This window comes from Amphiura filiformis, chromosome 5, assembly GCF_039555335.1.
Source record: "Amphiura filiformis chromosome 5, Afil_fr2py, whole genome shotgun sequence".
Classification (NCBI taxonomy): domain Eukaryota; kingdom Metazoa; phylum Echinodermata; class Ophiuroidea; order Amphilepidida; family Amphiuridae; genus Amphiura; species Amphiura filiformis.
In genome coordinates, this window is record NC_092632.1 from 3,835,245 (window position 1) to 3,855,642 (window position 20,398).

A 20,398-nucleotide genomic window follows, 5' to 3' on the forward strand; every position below is an offset into this window, starting at 1 on the left:
TAACTTCCGCCCCTCTGGAATCAAGCCTTGAAAATCAATTGCATTTAACCTTAAGACGCATCTTTTTAATTCTTAGTCTTTTTATCATGTTAATACTGATTATGTACATTGGCAAATTTGTTTTTAAACATCATTGCTGCAGTGTTTTGGTTGTTTTTAGATTACTTTTAAGGTGTAGTTTTTAATATCCAGTGTCATCAATCTTGTAATTTTAATCTGTTATATGGATAAATTTTATATTGTATATTTTATGTATGTGCATTTTCCTTTTTTAGTTGTAAAGCGCTAATTGCGCTGCAGAAATATTGGTTTATTATTATTATCATTATTATTATTATTATTATTATTATTATTATTATTATTATTATTATTATTATTATTATTATTATTATTATTATTATTATTATTATTATTATTATTATATAGTTACGGGGTTAGGGTTGGGGTCAGTAACCCCCGACCCTAATTAGCATATCGTGATGATCTGTCTTAAATGAGACATTTACCGGTATTGTATACCATCTATGATTGCACGCATACGCAGACATGACATATGATGCGTGCAACCAACTTACAGTGCAGGGCAGTACATTCAAAATGGTTTCCACCTATTGCTATGGTAATTACTCCTGTTATATCACTACTTCTACGGCGAAATCGCCGCAGAAGTGATGATGTAACAGGATTAACTGCCATAGCAATAGGTTAAAACAATTTTGAATATATCGCACTGCACTAGTACGTTCAAGCGGTACCTCTCCATTGAACCATATGTCAAAGAACAGGGATAATATTCATATCATGCTGATCAGTGATCACTCGCACCTGTAAGATTAGTATCTTTGAAGACTATGATGAGTGCAACCTGCTTGTAGCGCAGGGCGATGTATACAAAAATTGTTTTAACCTATTGCTATGGTAGTTAATCCTGTTACATCATCACTTCTACGGCGAATAGTACAGAGGTATTCCACTGATTGGTATTCCACAGTATTGGTTGAATTGGGAGAATTGAGTTTTTATCATATAGAAGAAGAAACCCTACAGAAACACGTTTGTTGTCCGCATTATTGAATCATTTATGCAGACGTTAAGGTTGCGTGTGAAGAAACTTTGAGGCATTGTTGAATGGCTGCGTAGTGCTGTTATGTGTTTAGTTTCTATGATAATAATTACTATTATTTTCTTTATTCATTCCTTTCATTTTCTTTCTCTGCACTTATTCTTCCTTATGCCTACACTTTAAGGGCCTATCATTCCCTCGCTCTCCTTCTCCCTCTCCAACTTCTCCAACAGAGAGATTGCGATGCGTGCTGCATGGATCATGCGTGTATACGGCGTTCAAAACATGCGTACATGTTGCTAGTCTCGGTTCCATGCCGGATTGGGCTTCTTCGTCAAGAAAAGAGAACAAGGCGGCTGGAACAAAGACATCTGATCTGATCATGCTGCTTTCAATTTATTATATTTCAGTGCTTCCCATTGACAAAATATTTTTGTAGATTAAGGACCACTACATCCATACCATGACTATACTTGCGTGAAACGTCGAAAATGGCTAAATACTTTAATATAGGAGAGTGATTTTGAATAGATAGACGGGCGTACGATCACGACGTGCAATCCACCTGAGCGTGGTTTATACTACAAACGCACTCATTGGTCCTCTAAGTCGACCGATTTTCCCAGATTAGCCGGAACGCTGACAGTAGCCCAATCACAGGAGTCGTTGTTTCGGTTCAATTGCAAACGATTTGTTAGAAACGACAGAAACCGGCTTTGAAAGAGACTATCTTGTACGGTATCATACTAGGTTGAAGAGCGAATATACTAGAGACATTGCGATTTTCCAAACGCAGCACGTAGAACGTACATTTTCACGTACATTTTTACGTACGTTAATACGATGTTAAATATTGCTAGTCTCTGTTCCAAACTGGATTGTGCTCGTTCCTCACGAAGGAGAACAAGACAGCTAGAATACTAGAATAAAGACTATAATATTTGATCTAATCTAACAGCTTCTAACCTAGGTCGATAGAGGGCATAGTGATTGAAAAAATAACAGTGAGCTCAGGAGTGAGTTGAGTGTCTGCCTCATTCAAACAGGCCGTTTTTGATTTTGATTAAAATTTTGACCTACATGCTGATTAAACCTAATTGTTTATTTGTGCTCCCCAACTATTATAGTTGCCCAGAATAGATTAAAGATCACTACATCCATACATCATGACAATACCGGAAATACTACTTTTACACAACCATGATATATATACCATCAAAAAAGTATGAATATGCACTCTGTGGTGAATCCTGGTATTTGTATTTTTGCATGAGCAGAATGTGCACGATAATTAACAACTTTGTGTTCTGTTTAATTGGAGCTATTATAAAATTGTTGCAATGATCCAATGACCCGTGAATGAGTTTTGTATAGCTACGAATTATGTTCATTACAGGCAGACCTAGGACTATTAAATTTTATTACGATGATAAAAATACGGAATGTCTTCCTCTTCCCATCTTTTGCAGTCATCAAAACGTTCAAAATTCATAGAATTCGGCCAGGTATCTAGACAAACGCAAATATGCACAAATATCAAAATACAAAATTAATTCAGACAAATATTAGAAAATTAAACTATTGTAACTCCAAAAGCGTCTGGAAATGGCTATGTGTAACCCGCGCAGTTTTCATTGGTTATTTGGTTATAGATGAGGATGATGCTTATTAAAAATAACAAGTGAATAAATACGTTCCATGACTTTACCATTACTGTATTATGACACATTTTATCCTTCAAAGTACACACAACCGTTGCAATAATCCGTGCAATGTGCTCACCCCTTGTCATGCAGTGGGCAATGCCCAAAAGACATAAAAAGGTATATCTCATTTAAGACAGAATATCACGATATGCTAATTAGGGTCAGGGGTTAGGGTTAGTGTTAGGGTTAGGATTAGGGTTAATAATACTATAAACATGATATTGTCACTTGTGCAAGTGAACTAATGCATGAAAATGGCAAATGTTATATTTGGGAAATGTTGTTCAAAGCAATAAAACCGACATGTTCCGTGTGAATTCATGAACTGGAAAAATTGAGAGTCAGACATTTAATTGATGTCACATTGTTACTAGGGCATAATAGGTTGTATAGTTATTGAAGCTTACTGATATGCAATAATCTTAATATAGGCCTAATTGTTTTGATCTTTATTTTGCAATGTTTGGGATTACACAGACGGCAGGTGGGGAACCCAACACAAATGACCATACGGAAATGCTCCCTGAAAAGACCCCTGTTTTTGGACCATGAGCCCTGAATTTTACCAAAACAGAGCGCTTGAGTTTGAAAATTTTAGATCTTGAAGACCAGTAAATTGCTAGTTCCTCTCATTTCTATAGCTATTTTCAACCGAAAAATTAAGAAAGATCCTTGATTTTGACCGTTTTTCACAGCTTCGAAAGACCCCTTTTGTATCGGTGCTATTCAAAATATAAGTTCCATAGAACCTAGTAATATGCCTGTATTATAGCTATCAATCGATCAATCAATCAATCAATCAAGCGATCAATCAAGTGTTCAAGAAATCAACAATCAATAAAACTACTTACTAACCTACCAAATAAATAAATAAATAAATAAATAAATAAACGAAAGATACTTAATATATTGGTTAGAACACATTTTGCAGAATGCATTTAGTATTTTAGTTACAAAATTCTGTGCTTATATTCGCGCCTAATAAAGGGTCTTTCACTCAATTATCAAAGTACTGTGTTCCCTGTAGGACTATGTAGTGGCCAGATCCTATCTATGCTTAAACACGGTCCCTGCTTAAACTGGATGCTTTATAGCAGGTGATAGTGCCCACTTGCTGAATGTAGGGCGTTATCGTACAAAGAGATGCATCATGCAGTGCCAATCACAGCACAGGTTTGATAACATTTTGGTATAATTCATAATAATGGCCAACCAACGTACATGTATACAAAGAAGATGTATATAGGCGTAGATGCAAGCTTTCATGCGGGAAACATATTCGCTAGTCGTTCTTTGAGATATTGATACAGCGCCGAAGACTACAGCTTTTCCGAACGCAGCCACGAACCCTGTATCCAGAGGTTAATATTGATCTTGTTACAATGAATTCAAAGTGATCATATCGTCAAGAGATCCACCAAGAGGAATACAACATTTATCCCGAGCAAATCTGCATTCTGTTGGCTGCAATAGCCGGCCATCAGACATAAATTCTAAACGGAGCATGTCCAGATATAGCGTTAATTTCACGGTAAGCCTAAAACGCATTGAAAATGCCAAAATGACGTCACAAAATATATAATAATCACCAAAACGAATGGAAACGTAGGTATGCAGAAGAGAGCTGTATTATTAATAACAGAGTATATGCCCAAAGATTTATCTTTGGTATGTCGCTTTCTTGAAATATCACCAAAAATATCAAATTTGTGAAAAACGTCCCAAAATAACAAAAATGATCCTTCCAAAATAAATACACATTCGCACTCGGCGGCCCAGTCATTACCCGCCGCTGTAATTTGGGGTAATTCATAACTTCCCCTCCCCAGTTACCTGTACTTTAAGTTTGCCCCTATCATAGCCCTTAATATCTTAATAAGCATGGTAAGACATTAATTTAATATTTCTATGTTCTCCTACAAATACAGGAAATTTGGCTGAATACAAAAATTAAGTGTAGGTTGCATAGGACAAGTGTAAATAATACAAATATGCCAAAAAATCAATTGTTGTTATTGTTTGTTTGTTTTGTTTTGTTTTGTTTTGTGGGTTTTTTTTTGGTTTTTTTTTTGTTTTTTTGTTTTTTTGTTTTTTTGCTTTTTGCTTTTTGCTTTTTTAAATCAAATATTCTTTTAAACACAATGTTATGCCAATATTTGACAATAACATTTTGAAAACATTTTTAAAATATGGCTGTAGTGTGTTTTCGTACAAAACGTTTTAAAACGTTTCCATGACATTTATGCAACCCGACGTTTAATTTTATTAAAACGTTTTTATTTAAACCAAAACCAAAAATGTAACATGTTTAAAACGTTTTGAAAACATTTTTTTTTTCACTTTAAAAAGAAACAGGTGCTCCTTTAAAAAACAAATCAAAACTGGGTTTTTTTAGAACCACCCTATTGCAATCAAAACGTATACTCGGAAATTGTTTGTTTCCCTTCATTAAATGTTCACTCTACCTTTATAGTCAACATTCGAAGTATTTACTTCTTTCACCAACCTGGAAACTAATGATTTATGTGTCTATGGAAACTAATTTCAAAAACTAAACAAAATTCAAATTGTTTCTAGTATCTGTATTGTAATACCCCAAGGGGCGCACGTTGAGACGGGCTATTTCCTATCTACAGTTCCATGGGAAGGGGGGAAATTGTACTAGATTGTCACATGAGTCATCTAATAATAAGAAATAACATAGCCTTATCCGAAGCTTTACAGTCAAATCAAACGATAGCTTTCAAATGCTATTTCCCTCGCTGGATATTGTTTCAGTAGCGGAGCGAAAAATCCGGGGGAACCATGACACTCAAGTCATTCGAACAACATTGGAATTAAACCAATCATCGCCTACAGTAGCTGCCTGTGTGCAAAACATTGCAACAATGTCTCGATCCATCGCTGTATTTAAGTGAAATTTGAGGTTAAATCATCAATGATAAGGACAAAATGCTCACGTTTGAAGTCATTGCGAAAGCGGTAGGAGTGAGAATGGTGTTTTTGCTGCACATTGCTTTGTGCATTTGGCGTCTTGCATCTTTAAATAACTACGATGATTTCTGGCCCTGGGTGATGTTTACTGGTGCTTCCGTGTTTTTGCTGGCTGAAGCTGCCTTCACTCTTTGTATTAATAAACATGGTGAATGGAGAAGGTAAGAAACATGCTTAAAATAATAACAAAACCAAATCAGGGACATTATTCTCATCAGGTTGACTTTAGTATTTGGTCAGTTGTTTGCAATTTGCAACTTTTGTTTAGACTGGACTTTTATTTACTCCTTTGATTGATGGTTTGCATATCATATATACATGTATATAATCTATATAGGCATCCGTGCAACAGTTTACAGCATAAAAAAGAAGTCAAATTGGGTAAACCAAGATTCATATCTGACAAAATTAATGAGGTTCCTACGTAGAAATGATACGCATTGGTTGCACAACTGTATCGTTGCCAATTATGCCCCAGATATCTAGGATATGAAAAGAGGTTAAACTTACACGTGGGACTGTGTTAGGCCTACTCCCTAAATAGGTACTACAAAAATAAACCAAGTGAAGACTGGTACCCGAAGGTCCCCTTCCGATTAGTTTGCATGTTTTCAGCAAGTCTCAATAAATAAATCGAAAATTAAGAACATAATGAATAACGCTATGTTGAATTTTATTGCGATGAAGTAAGTATTTATAGTTGTAGGCTTTAAGTCCACAATTTTTAAAAGGCTTGATTGATTTTGTTCATGTTGTATGTGGGTTAAAATGATAATTGGGAGCCATAATAATTGGGTTGCTTGAAATTCTGACACTTAATTTTTTTGTGTTATCTCTTTTATTTAACAAAAATTGATGGACTTAAACTCTGTTTGCAACAAAACAACTGTACCCTCTGCAGAAATCCATGTTTCACCTGGAATAGATCTGAACCTAGTGTACCACTTTAAAGAGGTTGCCAAGTGATTTACAAATCAAAAGAAAAAGTCAAAAATCATATTTCCTTTTTGAATTATGTTTTTTTTCCATAGAATCTCATATTTTCTCAGTTTTATTTTGTTTGTTAGATGTCTCTTATTACGATTATCGGTTTATTTTGACGAATTACAAAGTATCAAAATTAATATCAATTAAAGGAATATTTCGTAATCCTAACATCCTCTTTTTATGACATTTTCAATAAATATCGATGAAAAAAAGGTTATTCCCAGAATTTCAAGTGATTCCGATTTTGCGTTTGCGAGTTTTACCAGATTATGTGTATATTACACTGCTCCATAAGCCACTATGTCGAATTACGTTGTGATACACCAGAACGTAATTCAAATTTGGCGATATTTTTGCTAAACGGAATAAGCTGCAAGAAATTTATTTGTACATAAACATTATGCAGCCAGTATAAAAATCTCAACTTCTTTTTGAGAAAAGTGGGGGATGAGCGGGGGGATGAGGCTGTGGATCACGATATTCCATTTTTAAAATGTTAAAGAACAATGTATAATTTAACAAAATACACCAAACAATAATTACAATTCCTTTTTGCAATATTTTATCAAAAATGTCAAACAAACGTCAAAATGCATATTTTAACGTGCATTTTCAGCTTCATGTAAAAAACTCAATTTCGAAAAATGATGGACTAAACCCGATTTGCTACTATAACCTCTTCATTAAAAAAGGTTACAAAGATTGGGTTAACGTTAGAAATGAGTTTGCAGATTCATAACTTTTTCACTATTCCCTTTCTGATTCGTTACAGGTTTATCCCTTGTATTTTCATCTATTTGCTGGGTACTGTACCTGTGTTATTTATGCTGGAATATGATCTGTTAACCAGGCGACTGGAATATAAAGACAGATACAACATGGAAAGCTGTACACGATTTGCTGATAATGTTACACTGACATCTAGTGTTGCTGGCGTAAGTATACTGTCATACACCCACACAGATACCCTCCGCTCACACACACCAGGCGTAAGTATACTGTCATACACCCACACAGATACCCTCCGCTCCACACACCAGGCGTAAGTATACTGTCATACACCCACACAGATACCCTCCGCTCACACACCAGGCGTAGGTATACTGTCATACACCCACACAGATACCCTCCGCTCACACACCAGGCGTAAGTATACTGTCATACACCCACACAGATACCCTCCGCTCACACACACCAGGCGTAAGTATACTGTCATACACCCACACAGATACCCTCCGCTCACACACACCAGGCGTAGGTATACTGTCATACACCCACACAGATACCCTCCGCTCACACACCAGGCGTAAGTATACTGTCATACACCCACACAGATACCCTCCGCTCACACACCAGGCGTAAGTATACTGTCATACACCCACACAGATACCCTCCGCTCACACACACCAGGCGTAAGTATACTGTCATACACCCACACAGATACCCTCCGCTCACACACACACCAGGCGTAAGTATACTGTCATACACCCACACAGATACCCTCCGCTCACACACACCAGGCGTAAGTATACTGTCATACACCCACACAGATACCCTCCGCTCACACACACCAGGCGTAAGTATACTGTCATACACCCACACAGATACCCTCCGCTCACACACACCAGGCGTAGGTATACTGTCATACACCCACACAGATACCCTCCGCTCACACACACCAGGCGTAGGTATACTGTCATACACCCACACAGATACCCTCCGCTCACACACCAGGCGTAAGTATACTGTCATACACCCACACAGATACCCTCCGCTCACACACACCAGGCGTAAGTATACTGTCATACACCCACACAGATACCCTCCGCTCACACACACCAGGCGTAAGTATACTGTCATACACCCACACAGATACCCTCCGCTCACACACACCAGGCGTAAGTATACTGTCATACACCCACACAGATACTCCCCTCACACATCATCAGAACACAATAAGACAAAGTTACCCCGGAAAGTTACACTGGCATTTTATTTTCACTGTTTAGGAATTAATGATGGATTATTGTAATACCTTTTGCAAAAAAACACTAAACACTCAGAACGCTAGTCGCTTGGTGGCAATTCGCCATAGTAGCAGTAGTGATGTATCAAGATTACTTACCATAACAATAGGTTTACACTAGACGAGGATAAAGACCTGGGACACAATAGCCACAAAAATATGACAACTCTGATCAGAGAAGATGGAAAGAAAGGAGGGAGAACGGAATTATATCCTTGAGATAATCCCATAGGTAATCCTGTCGCACCTATTCATAGTCCTTTATTCTCAAGTAGTTACACATCTACTTGAAAGTAGCCTTTGATGTGATGTGTGTTGCCGACTACGGTTGATTAATTTTCACTCCAGAATTGAAACCATATCCAATGTTTCTATAGAGAATCCCTTGAAAGTATTACATGTGTGTTAAGTACCTGATGTTGCTCTGAAGGGATACCACACGTGGATACTATAAGAAAGAAATGTAGTTTTGTAAAGATTCCAAAAAAATCCGCCCATTTTGGAACATATATTAATTATTTAGGAGAGTGTTTTAGGATTTTGTTAGAAAAGGGATGATTTTTGATCATCTATATTTTATTGTTTTATGTATTTTCCTGTCATTTCCTGCAAACCTAATAAAGATATTTTGATAATTGAAAATAGTCTGTATCATAAATCGTAGAGGTTGAAAACGTAACCAAGCGTGCAAAATTAGTATTTGCCATGGAACTTCGGTCATATTTTATTTGAAATAAACTGGATGTTAGGATCTGCATGCATGGTATGCATAGTATTGATGGTATACAGACACTGACCTTTCCCTAAAACTAGTAAGCAGCAACTTGTGTATTACACCCGTGATGGGTTCGAACCCTTTTGTTGTATTTTATTGTTAAACCTTAATAGCGTGATTGCTTTTGAATGAGCGGCAACACACATATTTTGTTTGAGGATAGCTGGATCTATCTCCTTTCTTTACATCTTCTCTGCTCTGATGAAAGTATTTTCAGCATAAATCCATTAACATTTGGGCATTCAAGGTGTCATCTAGATGGGGTCCCAGAATCTTCATGCACAAACGTGATAGCAGTTGACATAATCAGGTCCACACCTTCTATACACATTAGGACCGAGACCAGTTTCATCTATATTTAGCTGAAGGTGATAACTTAGACATACATTAATATTAAGAAGATCATGACTTGGTCACTATAGTAAAAGCCTTCATCGCCGCTTTCTGAGATTCATGGAGAGTCTTGATGACAGATCATTTGCCTAATGAATGTACAATCATAGGTACATATCATACAATTTTGATAGCAAAATCTAGCCATCTAGTGAGAATGTTGGTGGTAGGAAGGGGACTGTTTCGGATTATGTTTTGCACATTATTCTCAGTTTTGTCAAGCTGCCATTCACGACAGAGCAACTAAAGCAACCATATTGTGGTCCAGGCATGGCCTCCAGTTAGTGAAATATTTTAGAATTTCCAGGTTTGCTGGTGATCAGTGCTGTTGAACCTTCACTGCAGGGTGGCTGATGGAGCAATCGGAAGACTTTCATTTTATTGAGGTTTTTATTAAGGTTTCAAGAGAATGCGACGAGAGCATTATGCAGTGACCATGTTCAAGAGTGAAACTGAAATAATTTGGTTAGTACTCTTTCAAGTACCTTGTTGTACGAACTTATTGACCGAGCATCGTGTTTGCAATCATGTCCTAGTTTATCAAGCAATTGAAGCAATCGTGGCTACCTATGTTTGTAATAGCCTAAATATTATATTGGTCATTTTTGTGCAGTTTAATAAGCAGATGAAACCTTTCTCGGACGTTTGGTTTAGACGGTAGGATTTACACATGCCAAAGGTTTTCTTTTCGTTGCTTGAATTGGATTGCATTTTACACCTTTCATGTAGGTGGAATTAGACCATTTGATGGTGAAGGAAGCCTTCACTATCTCGATTGGTCATTTCACTGATAACGCGGTAACGGTCAGTGGTGTTTCCTGGTTCGTAAGCCGTGATGAGAGATTGTTGGTGTCCATTTGTCCATCAATTACATTTCTGGTAAATCTCTTTTTCTCTGCACCCGAGATTACACACTTCAAGCCTTGATTTCAAGTGGTTTAGAAAACTTATGACTCCTTTACTTTAAAAGATATAGGGCCCCGGGATAGGGCCCCTCAAAATGCAACTTCGTCCATCCAGGACCAACTCCGGGGGGTCAGAACTCCAAAAGTAAAAATATCTTTTTTTAGTTTTGCCCTCCCTTCTTTTAGAATTATTCAAAATAAGCACTGATGAAGGTAGTCGTATATTATTCATGTTTCCACAAGAAAATAGTTACCTTATTAAAGGTTGTACTACACCCCTGATAATTTTTGTGACTAATTTTGCATTTTTCTTCAAAAAAAACTACACACTGGTATCAAAATCTATGTATATTATAGGGGTAAGGAATCCAATTACTTCATTGAAATTTCAGTGATTCAAGAAAAGTGGTTAATAATATGTAATATATTTTAAGAAATGAGGTACATTCTAGCGGTACCTTTTCTTATCATAAATAACGTACCGCTTGTCTTGAGTCACTGAAATTCCAGTGTAGTAACTGGATTATTTGCCCCTTTAAATATACATAAATTTTGTTATCAGTGTGTTACACTTTTATCAATGGGTGTAGTACCACCTTAAAGACCCTTTTAATGATTCCAGCGCAAGTGTCAAAAATTAAAATGGTTTATAAAGTGAATTCAACATTGTTCAAATTGTCATTTGGTATTTTTGAAACGAACAATTTGGTAAAAAACGAAGAAAACTGTAGTATTAACGAAGTTGAAGCCCCATTCAAATACATGTAGCTAATTTATATACTGACAGTATATAATTTACAGATTACACGTAAATGCTTTATTTTGTCTTAAATATACAACTTTCGGCTGAGCCACTTGCAAGCTATGTAAGCGCATCTATGACAATAACAGAGGGACCAAAATCTGAATTTTGATGAATTTTACGATTGTCCGGATGAGCAAATCACAGAAGGGGCCTTTAAGCATAGTTATACATTGATTACGCGAAAAATATCATATATTGTGTCTAAAAAATGCCACCCGATTAAAAAATATGAGGTATTTGGTCAAAATAATTTAATTGATAGCTGAATCAACATCGTGTTCTTCCACAAGTGTAAAATCACTGGCGGTTGACCATTAATAATGACGTCAATTAAAATAAATGAAAATGAACAGTTTCGCCACTTTCTTTACAGTAATTGACAGAACGTCTTGCAGAATTGTTTGCCAATCGTGTGAATGGCCCGTGATCTTACACCTCTAAATTTCCTCTCGTTGGACTATCTGAAATCACATGTTTTCACAAGTCCTCCTGCAGACCTTGATGAACTCCAGAGACACATAATTGCAAAAGTTGACATCCCCAGGCAAGACGTCTCTCATAAGACGTGATGTGAATGCCATGTTGGGGAGAGCTGATATCTGCATACAGAGGAATGGTGGCCATGTCCTGGTGGCCGTGTGGAAGACTAAGATTGTCAATTACTGTAATGAAAGTGGTTAAACATCTGATTTTTGACGGCGCCGGTTCGCTATCCCTAAGGACCGCTATCTCTAAGGTTCGCAATCTCTAAGGTTCGATATCACTAATTTCAACAAAAAAAAGGTCTACTATACCTAAGGTTCGATATCACTAATTCGGATTAAGGTTCGCTGTTTCTAAGGCTCGATATCACTAATTTCAAATAAGGTTCGCTATCACTAATTTTAAATAATGCCCGCTATCCCTAATTTAAACAAGGTTCGCTATCTCTAAGGTTCGCTATCGCTAATTTAAAATAAGGCCCGCTATCTCTAAGGTTCGCTATCTCTAAGGTTCGCTATCACTAATTTTAAATAAAACCCGCTATCTCTAATCTTAAATAAGGTTCGCTATCTCTAATTTTAAATAAGGCCCGCTAACTCTAATTTTAAATAAGGCTCGCTATATCGGGCCTTATTTAAAATTAGAAATAGCGGACCTTATTTAAAATTAGTGATAGCGAACTTTAGGGATAGCGAATGTTAATCAAAATTAGTGATAGCGAACCTTAGAGATATCGAACCTTAATTAATTAGTGATGGCGAACCTGAATTAAAATTAGTGATAGCAAACCTTAGAGATATCGAACCTTAATTAATTAGTGATGGCGAACCTGAATTAAAATTAGTGATAGCGAACCTTAGGTACAGCGAACCTTAATTGTAATTAGTGATAGCGAACCTTAGAGATAGCGAACCTTCAATAAATTAGTGATAACGGTCCTTATTTAAAATTAGTGATAGCGGGCCTTATTTAAAATTAGTGATAGCGAACTTTATTTGATATTAGTGATATCGAACCTTAGAAGTAGCGGACCTTATTCCGAATTAGTGACATCGAACCTTAGAAGTACCGGACCTTTTTATAGTTATAGCGAACCCTTTTTTTTTTTTTTTTTTTTATGTCTGAACTATGCAAGGCATTAACAGCTGCTATCGGTATGATAGCGCTGATGGGTTGGCGCCAAGATAGTTGTTAACCTCCCGTTTGAAGCTCAGCCGATTCTGGTTAGAGATAATTGGACCAGGTAGATCGTTCCAATGGTGAGCTGAGGATGGAAGGAATGACCTCTGGTGGCTGACCAGGTTGGATCTTGGGATTTTGACAGCTTGGTCGTGGGATCTGACAGAACGCCGCAGACGAGGATCAATAATCATACGATCTGGTAACAGATGTTGAAGGAGTTCTGGAGCTTCGCCATAGAACATCCGATGAAATAGAGTGATGGCTCCCACTGCTCTTCTATGTCTCAGGTGCTGTATTTGATGGTTCTTTCCATCTGCTTCTGAGATGCCAATGATACGTACCGCTCTTCTCTGTATTGCATCAAGTTTGGACAGAGAAGTGGGTGGAGCACCCATCCATGCAGAGCTGGCATATTCCATCTTGGATCGGATCATAGTCTTGTATATCGTTGCTCTCTGAGAAGGGACAAGGTAGGGGGCCGCACGACGTAGGAGACCAAGACGTTGGCTAGCTGTTCTTGCCATCTTGTCCACTACAGGGGTCCATGACAGGTCTTTGTTAACAGTAAGACCAAGAAGGTCAACACTGTCTGACTCTTCTAGAGTTGTTCCAAAAAAGTGGAGGTTAGGGTGACTATATGAAGCATCTCTGCGGTTAGAAATAGTGGTGGTCTTGCACTTCGCAGCTCCAAACAGTACATTCCATGTGTTTGCCCATGTCTCTATTGCTTTGAGGTCTACATCAAGTGATATTGCAGCGCCAATTCTATCTTCCTTGGACTTGATGGATGACATCAGGTTACATCATCAGCATATAAGATTGATGGATTTGTAAGTCCGGAGGTGATGTCATCGATGAAGATGATAAACAGAAGTGGTCCAAGGATGGAGCCTTGTGGGACACCAGCATTTATAGGCTTTTCAGTTGATGAAATCCCATTCAGTGAGACTCGTAGGGAACGGTTGGTGAGGTAGTCCTTCAACCACTTCAGCAGCTTTCCAGTGAAACCCAGAGCAGATAGCTTTGCCAATAGGCCGGGGTGCCATACCCTGTCAAAAGCCTTACTGATGTCAAGGCAGGCAACTCTACTTTCTTCTCTGTCATTGATGGAGTTTGATAGCCGCTGGGAGACATATGTTAGGGCATCGGAAGTGGAATGGCCAGCCCTGAAACCAAATTGCTGCTTAGATATTAGCTGATGTGAGTCTAGGTGGCGCCACATAGCTTCATATATCAGTCTCTCCATGACTTTAGACAGTGTTGACAGTAGGGATATAGGGCGATAGTTGCTGGGAGAATGCCTGTCCCCGTTCTTGTGGCATGGGATGACATTAGCAACCTTCCACTGGTTCGGCACATGACCTTTATCAAAGCAAAGTTGGAAGAGACGAGCAAGTGGGGTAGCAAGCTCAGGGGCAGCGGTTCTAAGCACAATGGATGGGATACCATCTGGTCCAGAAGCTTTGTTGATGTCGAGTTTCTTCAGCTGCTTACTGACTTGCTTTGGCCAGAATACAATGTTGCCGCACTTGGAAGCAGTCTTATTTGGAATGTTAGGGACTGGCTTACAGTTCTCAGCATGAGGGATGGTTGATTTCTCACTGAAGAATGTTGCAAAGCACTCAGCTTTAGCCTCTGATGTTATGTAGGTGTTGCCATCAGATTTGAGGACTGGTATTTCACTCTTGCCCCCTTTGCCCATAAGCCGATGTGCGGTCCACCACCAAGACTTTGATCCTGTCTGGAGCTCGTCTGTCATCTTCTCCTTAACTCTAGACTTGTGCGCAGATGCAGCTTTTCTTGACACAGATGTGTACTCTGTCCTGGCTCTGTTATATTCAAGTCGGGACTCTGGAGTCTGGAGGGATTTCCAACATCTCCACTTGGTATCCTTCTTCTTGAGTGCCCTTTCACAGCCATCATTCCACCATTCTGGGTAGTTAACATAGGAGTGCACAGATTTCTGGGGTATAAACTCATGCATTGCCTCACAGATGACATTGGTCACATTATCACATGCAGCTTCAGGGTTGTTTTTCGTGATCAACTTGTTCCACGGAGCTGCGGCTAAAGCACTTCTGAGTCCGTTCCAATCTGCCTTTTTGTGGAGCCATACTTTTCTGGGTGGTGGTTGTTCAGATAGAGGTTGAGCTTGCAATGTTGTCTTGGCAAGGTAGTGGTCGGAGGTGCCAATGTTGTGATCTATGATGACTGGAGTGAACAGGTTGGGGGCATCTGTAATGATAAGATCTAAGCGATTACCAAGCTGGTGGGTGGCTCCTGAGACAATTTGGGTAAGATCATGTGTACAGCAGAAGTCATATGCCATCCTGCCCTCTTCATCAGTAGGAGATCTGCTGAGAAGCCATTCGCGATGGTGACAGTTGAAATCGCCAGCCAAAATAGAAATGTTGGCTTTGGTTCTTGTGATTAGGCGGTCCATGTTATTATCATACCACTCCAAGGTTTTGATGACTTTCTTTTGAGGACAATACACAAGAGAAAGCAGTACTGTACCACTCATGGTTTCCATGGTGAAGACCATTACCTCATGCCTCTTGGGCTCCATGCTGTATTCTCTCACTATTGGCAAGCCATTCTTGTAATAGACTATGCAGCCGCCCCATCCACTGTTGTCAATCCTATCTCTTCTCATGCTAGAATAGCCAGCTAGGGAAATGGCTGGACTATCTTCAGGGATTGAAGATTCCAGCTTAGATTCAGTAATGAGGATGAGATCAGGCTTGGACTTCGTTGGAGCAGAGCAGATCCTAGCCTTTATTAGTTCTTAAGCCTCTCAGGTTGGTCAGCCAAATATTCAAATTCGTTAGTCGTGATCCGTGAGCAGATTTAGTCAAATTCGTTCGGTCCGTCCGTTTATTCTCTTTAGTAACTTTCGTGACAAATAATGCAGAATTGGGGGAGTCAGCCCCATTGGGAGGTAAAAAAACGAAGCACCCACCGGGAAAACCAGACACCCTTCACAGCACGGTCAGTAGTAAAAACTGCTCACTGCAAGGTGGATAAATTTAATAAGTTGATCAATTTATCCAGTGTCTGGCAAAGGTCATTCTCAGCTTCGCAGCCTGCTCTGCAACAGTGCCTGCCTTTCTTTTGAAGTTTCGCAGTTCTTCTGCAGGTCCATTACATGAAGGGTTAACCCTATGCAACTCCCTAGGTGGAGGGTTCTGCTTTTACACAGGTGGACAGCAGCCGAGGTTCACTAATTATGGAGTGACTCGCCTCAAATCCAGGAACAAGTAGTGCCGTTGAATCTAAAGATTTCGTCCGCCATAACGATGTCCTGTTCAGCACCGACTATTTAACCATAGCTGGGTGACCATAGTGTAACCACCTGGATATACAATGCTGGTCAGACATTGATGTTTAGCTCATAGCTGGGGTTAACTAGGATGTACAAGAAAAATAGAGAGAGATAGTCACAATACCAGTTTGCACCCACACTAGCTTTGACCTGACAACACAAAGAAGTAGGGTGTTGTCCGTGTGGGGATGTGCCGTCACCTTCACACTTCACACTTTTCTCTATTAGAGATAGCAGGATTTCATATCCATTGAACTTACACGTTAGTGATAGCGAACCTTAGAGATAACGAAAGACAGCGGTCCTTAGAGATAGAGGGATGTTACGGCGTTGACTTTAGTTGACTTCGCGCAACTGTACTGATTTTTACTCGGCTCGCAAAAATAGCCACTGAGTCCTTATTAATGGTCACACGCCAGTGATTTTACAGTTATCGGAGGACAAGATGTTGATTCAGCTACCAACTATTTGACCAGATACCTCATATTTTTTAATCTAGTGGCATATTTCAAACTGTATACTTTGTTGTGTGTGTTTAAGGAAAATAAATACAATGTCTAACAGTACAGTTCTTTCAGAGACATCCTGTATGAGTTGAGTGTGGGGCTTTGAGGACATACAGTCACTGACAAAAGTTTCGAATATTGTTCAGTTTAGAGCAAGCCCATCTACATCTTTATTTATTTTTTTACAATCAAATTGTGATTACATAGTTTCATTTTGCATCACATATGTCAATATCATGCAGTCATTTATATTTTGCCCCTAAAGGCTACCACTATCACCCTATTCCAGGAGGGATGAGAACAAAATGGAGGCCAAAAATCGTGGTTTTGGCGGACTTATGGTTTGGGCACCCGTGCAGTCAAGGTTATATAATGACAATATGACTTTATTTACGGGGTGTATGGCTCAAAGTACCAAAACTAACATGTTTTTATAAATTATATTACCCCAGGGGTGGGTTATGCCATGGAATTCAATCGTACCGAAAATGCCCTTCCCCGCACCGTCACCTCCATATCTAAAATTAGGGAGGACTTCAAGTCCTGGAATGGTGCCATTAATAAAATAAAATATTACATTTATGTTCTTTACTATTCAGGGGTCAATACAATCACTTGTGGATATGTGTAGGGGGTGGGGAGGGTACGTTTCATAGCATAACCAATCCCTTAGATCTGGCCTACTGCAAAAGACATGTAATTTCCGAAACTGGGGGCAATTGAAGCTAAACATTTCGTAAACATTATGTAAGTCATATTGTGACATGACCTTGACCCAAGGAGGCCCGAATCAAAAGCATAATAATTGACTTATAATGATGAAAATCCAATTAAATGATCAACATTTCGAGGGCTGAGAACCAGAAAGCCTTAACTCACAACCTGTCAAATTAAAATTTATGATGGGCTTGCCCTAAATCAAACAATATTTCAAACTTGTGTCCATGACTGTATTTTTGCAAACTCGCTATCTGCCACTGCTTTACTAAACTATTTTGATATTCAATTACTTTTACAGATCGTCATCCCGGTTCAATTGACAGCTAACAGTTGGTCACTTGCGCTGCAGCAAATCATGTTATTCCTACTTGTTGCTGGTCGCTGGTTTCTTCCTAAAGGAAAATTATCAAGAGAAAAGTTATCTAACATGCTCCTTGCTTACGTCGGAATGGCAGCAGATATATTGGAATTCCTCTCAGAGGGTGTCGGAACGGAAGCAGTACGATGCGAAAAGCCTGTTATTATTGTGATTTTATGCATCTGGGCATGGAGTCTTTTGCAATTTACAATGGAACTTAATCTACAGATGACTAAGCGGAAGAAACAAATGTTATCTCGAGATCGCAGGAAAAATTCTATCCTATACAGAAGTCGTAACTCTGAAGTTCGTGGCATATTTACGGTTATCATTATGCAAGATGGTCCTTTTCTTGTAGTTCGTCTTTACCTGATCGTGATGCATGATATCTTTGAGCAGAGTCTTATATTTTTCACTTTCAAGAATATATTGGTAGTTATGTTACAGCTATATCGATTGTGGATTCTGACATGTATAAAATTAGACAGCGATGAAGGGTAATATTCATTTAGGCTGGCTGGATCACTTAGACGAATGAGAAAGCATCTAGGTCGAAATGCAACAAACAACAAAGAATCAACTTGTGCCACGGCTCTTCATCAGATGAGCTGAAATCTCAAATCATTAGAGGTTTAAACAGAAAGTAAATTGACGTCTCATCTTCCAATTCTACCTGGATGAAAACAAAAGGCAATACAAGAAAATATAATTCATGACTTTGACTGACCAAATTATTACTGAGTTTGTACATTATACACCTTGGGCAATAATTGTTACCCAATGTTGAGTAAACGGCATGTGTGACTGACGGGTTAATATTATTGAAAAGATGTAAAAGAACACATAAATTCTGCCAATTCTGTCGGTCCGTGTCACGTCACTTCCGGTTGATGATGTTCGAGTGAAAACAAATTCCTGATTCGATTTTTGTTGATGATTTCTGTCATTGGTGTTATGTAAATTTCGATCACAAATAGTCAGTGGAATCAAGCAACAGTTTTTAAGTCTTCAGAGTGGAAGAAACTTACTTGATTTACCGTTTATATACTGACAAACTTAAAATTAAATTCCATGGTCGAGTGTCGTTTTTCCGAAATTGAACGTCACTCCAACAACATCGCTATGTAGTCTCCTTCACAGTCGGTTTCTGTTGTTCATAACAAACCGTGGGCCACATGCAGTTTGGGCCCGAGACTAGAGATAGCCCGGATGTTGGACCGACAGAATAGTTGAGTTGTTCGCAGCTAGCCCAACGTTAGGGACACACCATTAGATTCTGGGTTGGAGGCATAGGAGTTTTGGTCAGGCTAATTGGTTTTAGTTAAACATGTTAAAAAACAACGTCGGCATTTAAATTAATAGCGCCTATCCAACTTGTTCAATTCCGCTGCCACTGGGATACATCAGAATCATGTCTTCAAGGGCGCAGCCGTAATGCAGCTCTCTCGGTACATTGATAATAATTATCCCTGCCAGCTTCCCCGTACTTCCCATTACACCTAGGTGGGGTGAACATGGTGAAGTAAATGAGGTAAAGTGCCTTGCCCAAGTGTACAACACGATGGCAGTATGGCCCCACCGGAATTCGAACCCGAAATCCACAGATTTGAGTCAAAGCCCGTACCGCTGCACCATCACGGTGCACTGTGCCCTCGGAACTGTTTTATATTAGATACAGTTAGCATCCTGGACAACCGATTCTTTTGTTTGGCAAGGCTCACTCAGTCATTTAATGAGGCAATACAAACGATCGAATTTGGTGTTGAAATGAGCTAAATTTTTAGTTACACCTTTTCGATGTAAAATTAATTTTCTCGGCCAAATGAAAAGCAATCATTTTCATTTTTTCAGTAAATGTCAAAAAAAATGGTAGTGCTTGATACTGTATTTTTCTTTCAAATTCTAGTGTTAAACTTAGGCGTGAAATTTAGTCATTTAGTGTAAGATTTTCGATTTTGATAGGCTTAAACTCTGCCCGCGAGCCTTTTTTTGGATTATCCTTTTAGCTTTTCAAAGTAAGATAGTTCGCTAATGAAGGATTTTTCCCAACTTTCTAACGCACATCACCGTGAGCGATATATCATAGTTTTGTCAGAATTTGCGTTTTCATTTCACCATTTTTACTGCCGGTTGACCATTTTTCAAAATCAACGAGTGAAATCTAAGGCTA

General features: G+C 38.7%; 1 protein-coding gene across 1 annotated transcript; it reads left to right on the top strand.

Moving 5' to 3' along the window:
* The first annotated feature begins 5,468 nt into the window (after positions 1–5,468).
* Positions 5,469–19,554, top strand: LOC140152499 (transmembrane protein 26-like). Its single transcript, XM_072174832.1, has 3 exons — positions 5,469–5,924; positions 7,523–7,685; positions 18,169–19,554. The coding sequence occupies exons 1-3, from the start codon at positions 5,722–5,724 to the stop codon at positions 18,727–18,729; spliced, it is 927 nt and encodes a 308-aa protein (XP_072030933.1). The 5' UTR covers positions 5,469–5,721; the 3' UTR covers positions 18,730–19,554.
* The last annotated feature ends 844 nt before the right edge of the window (positions 19,555–20,398 follow it).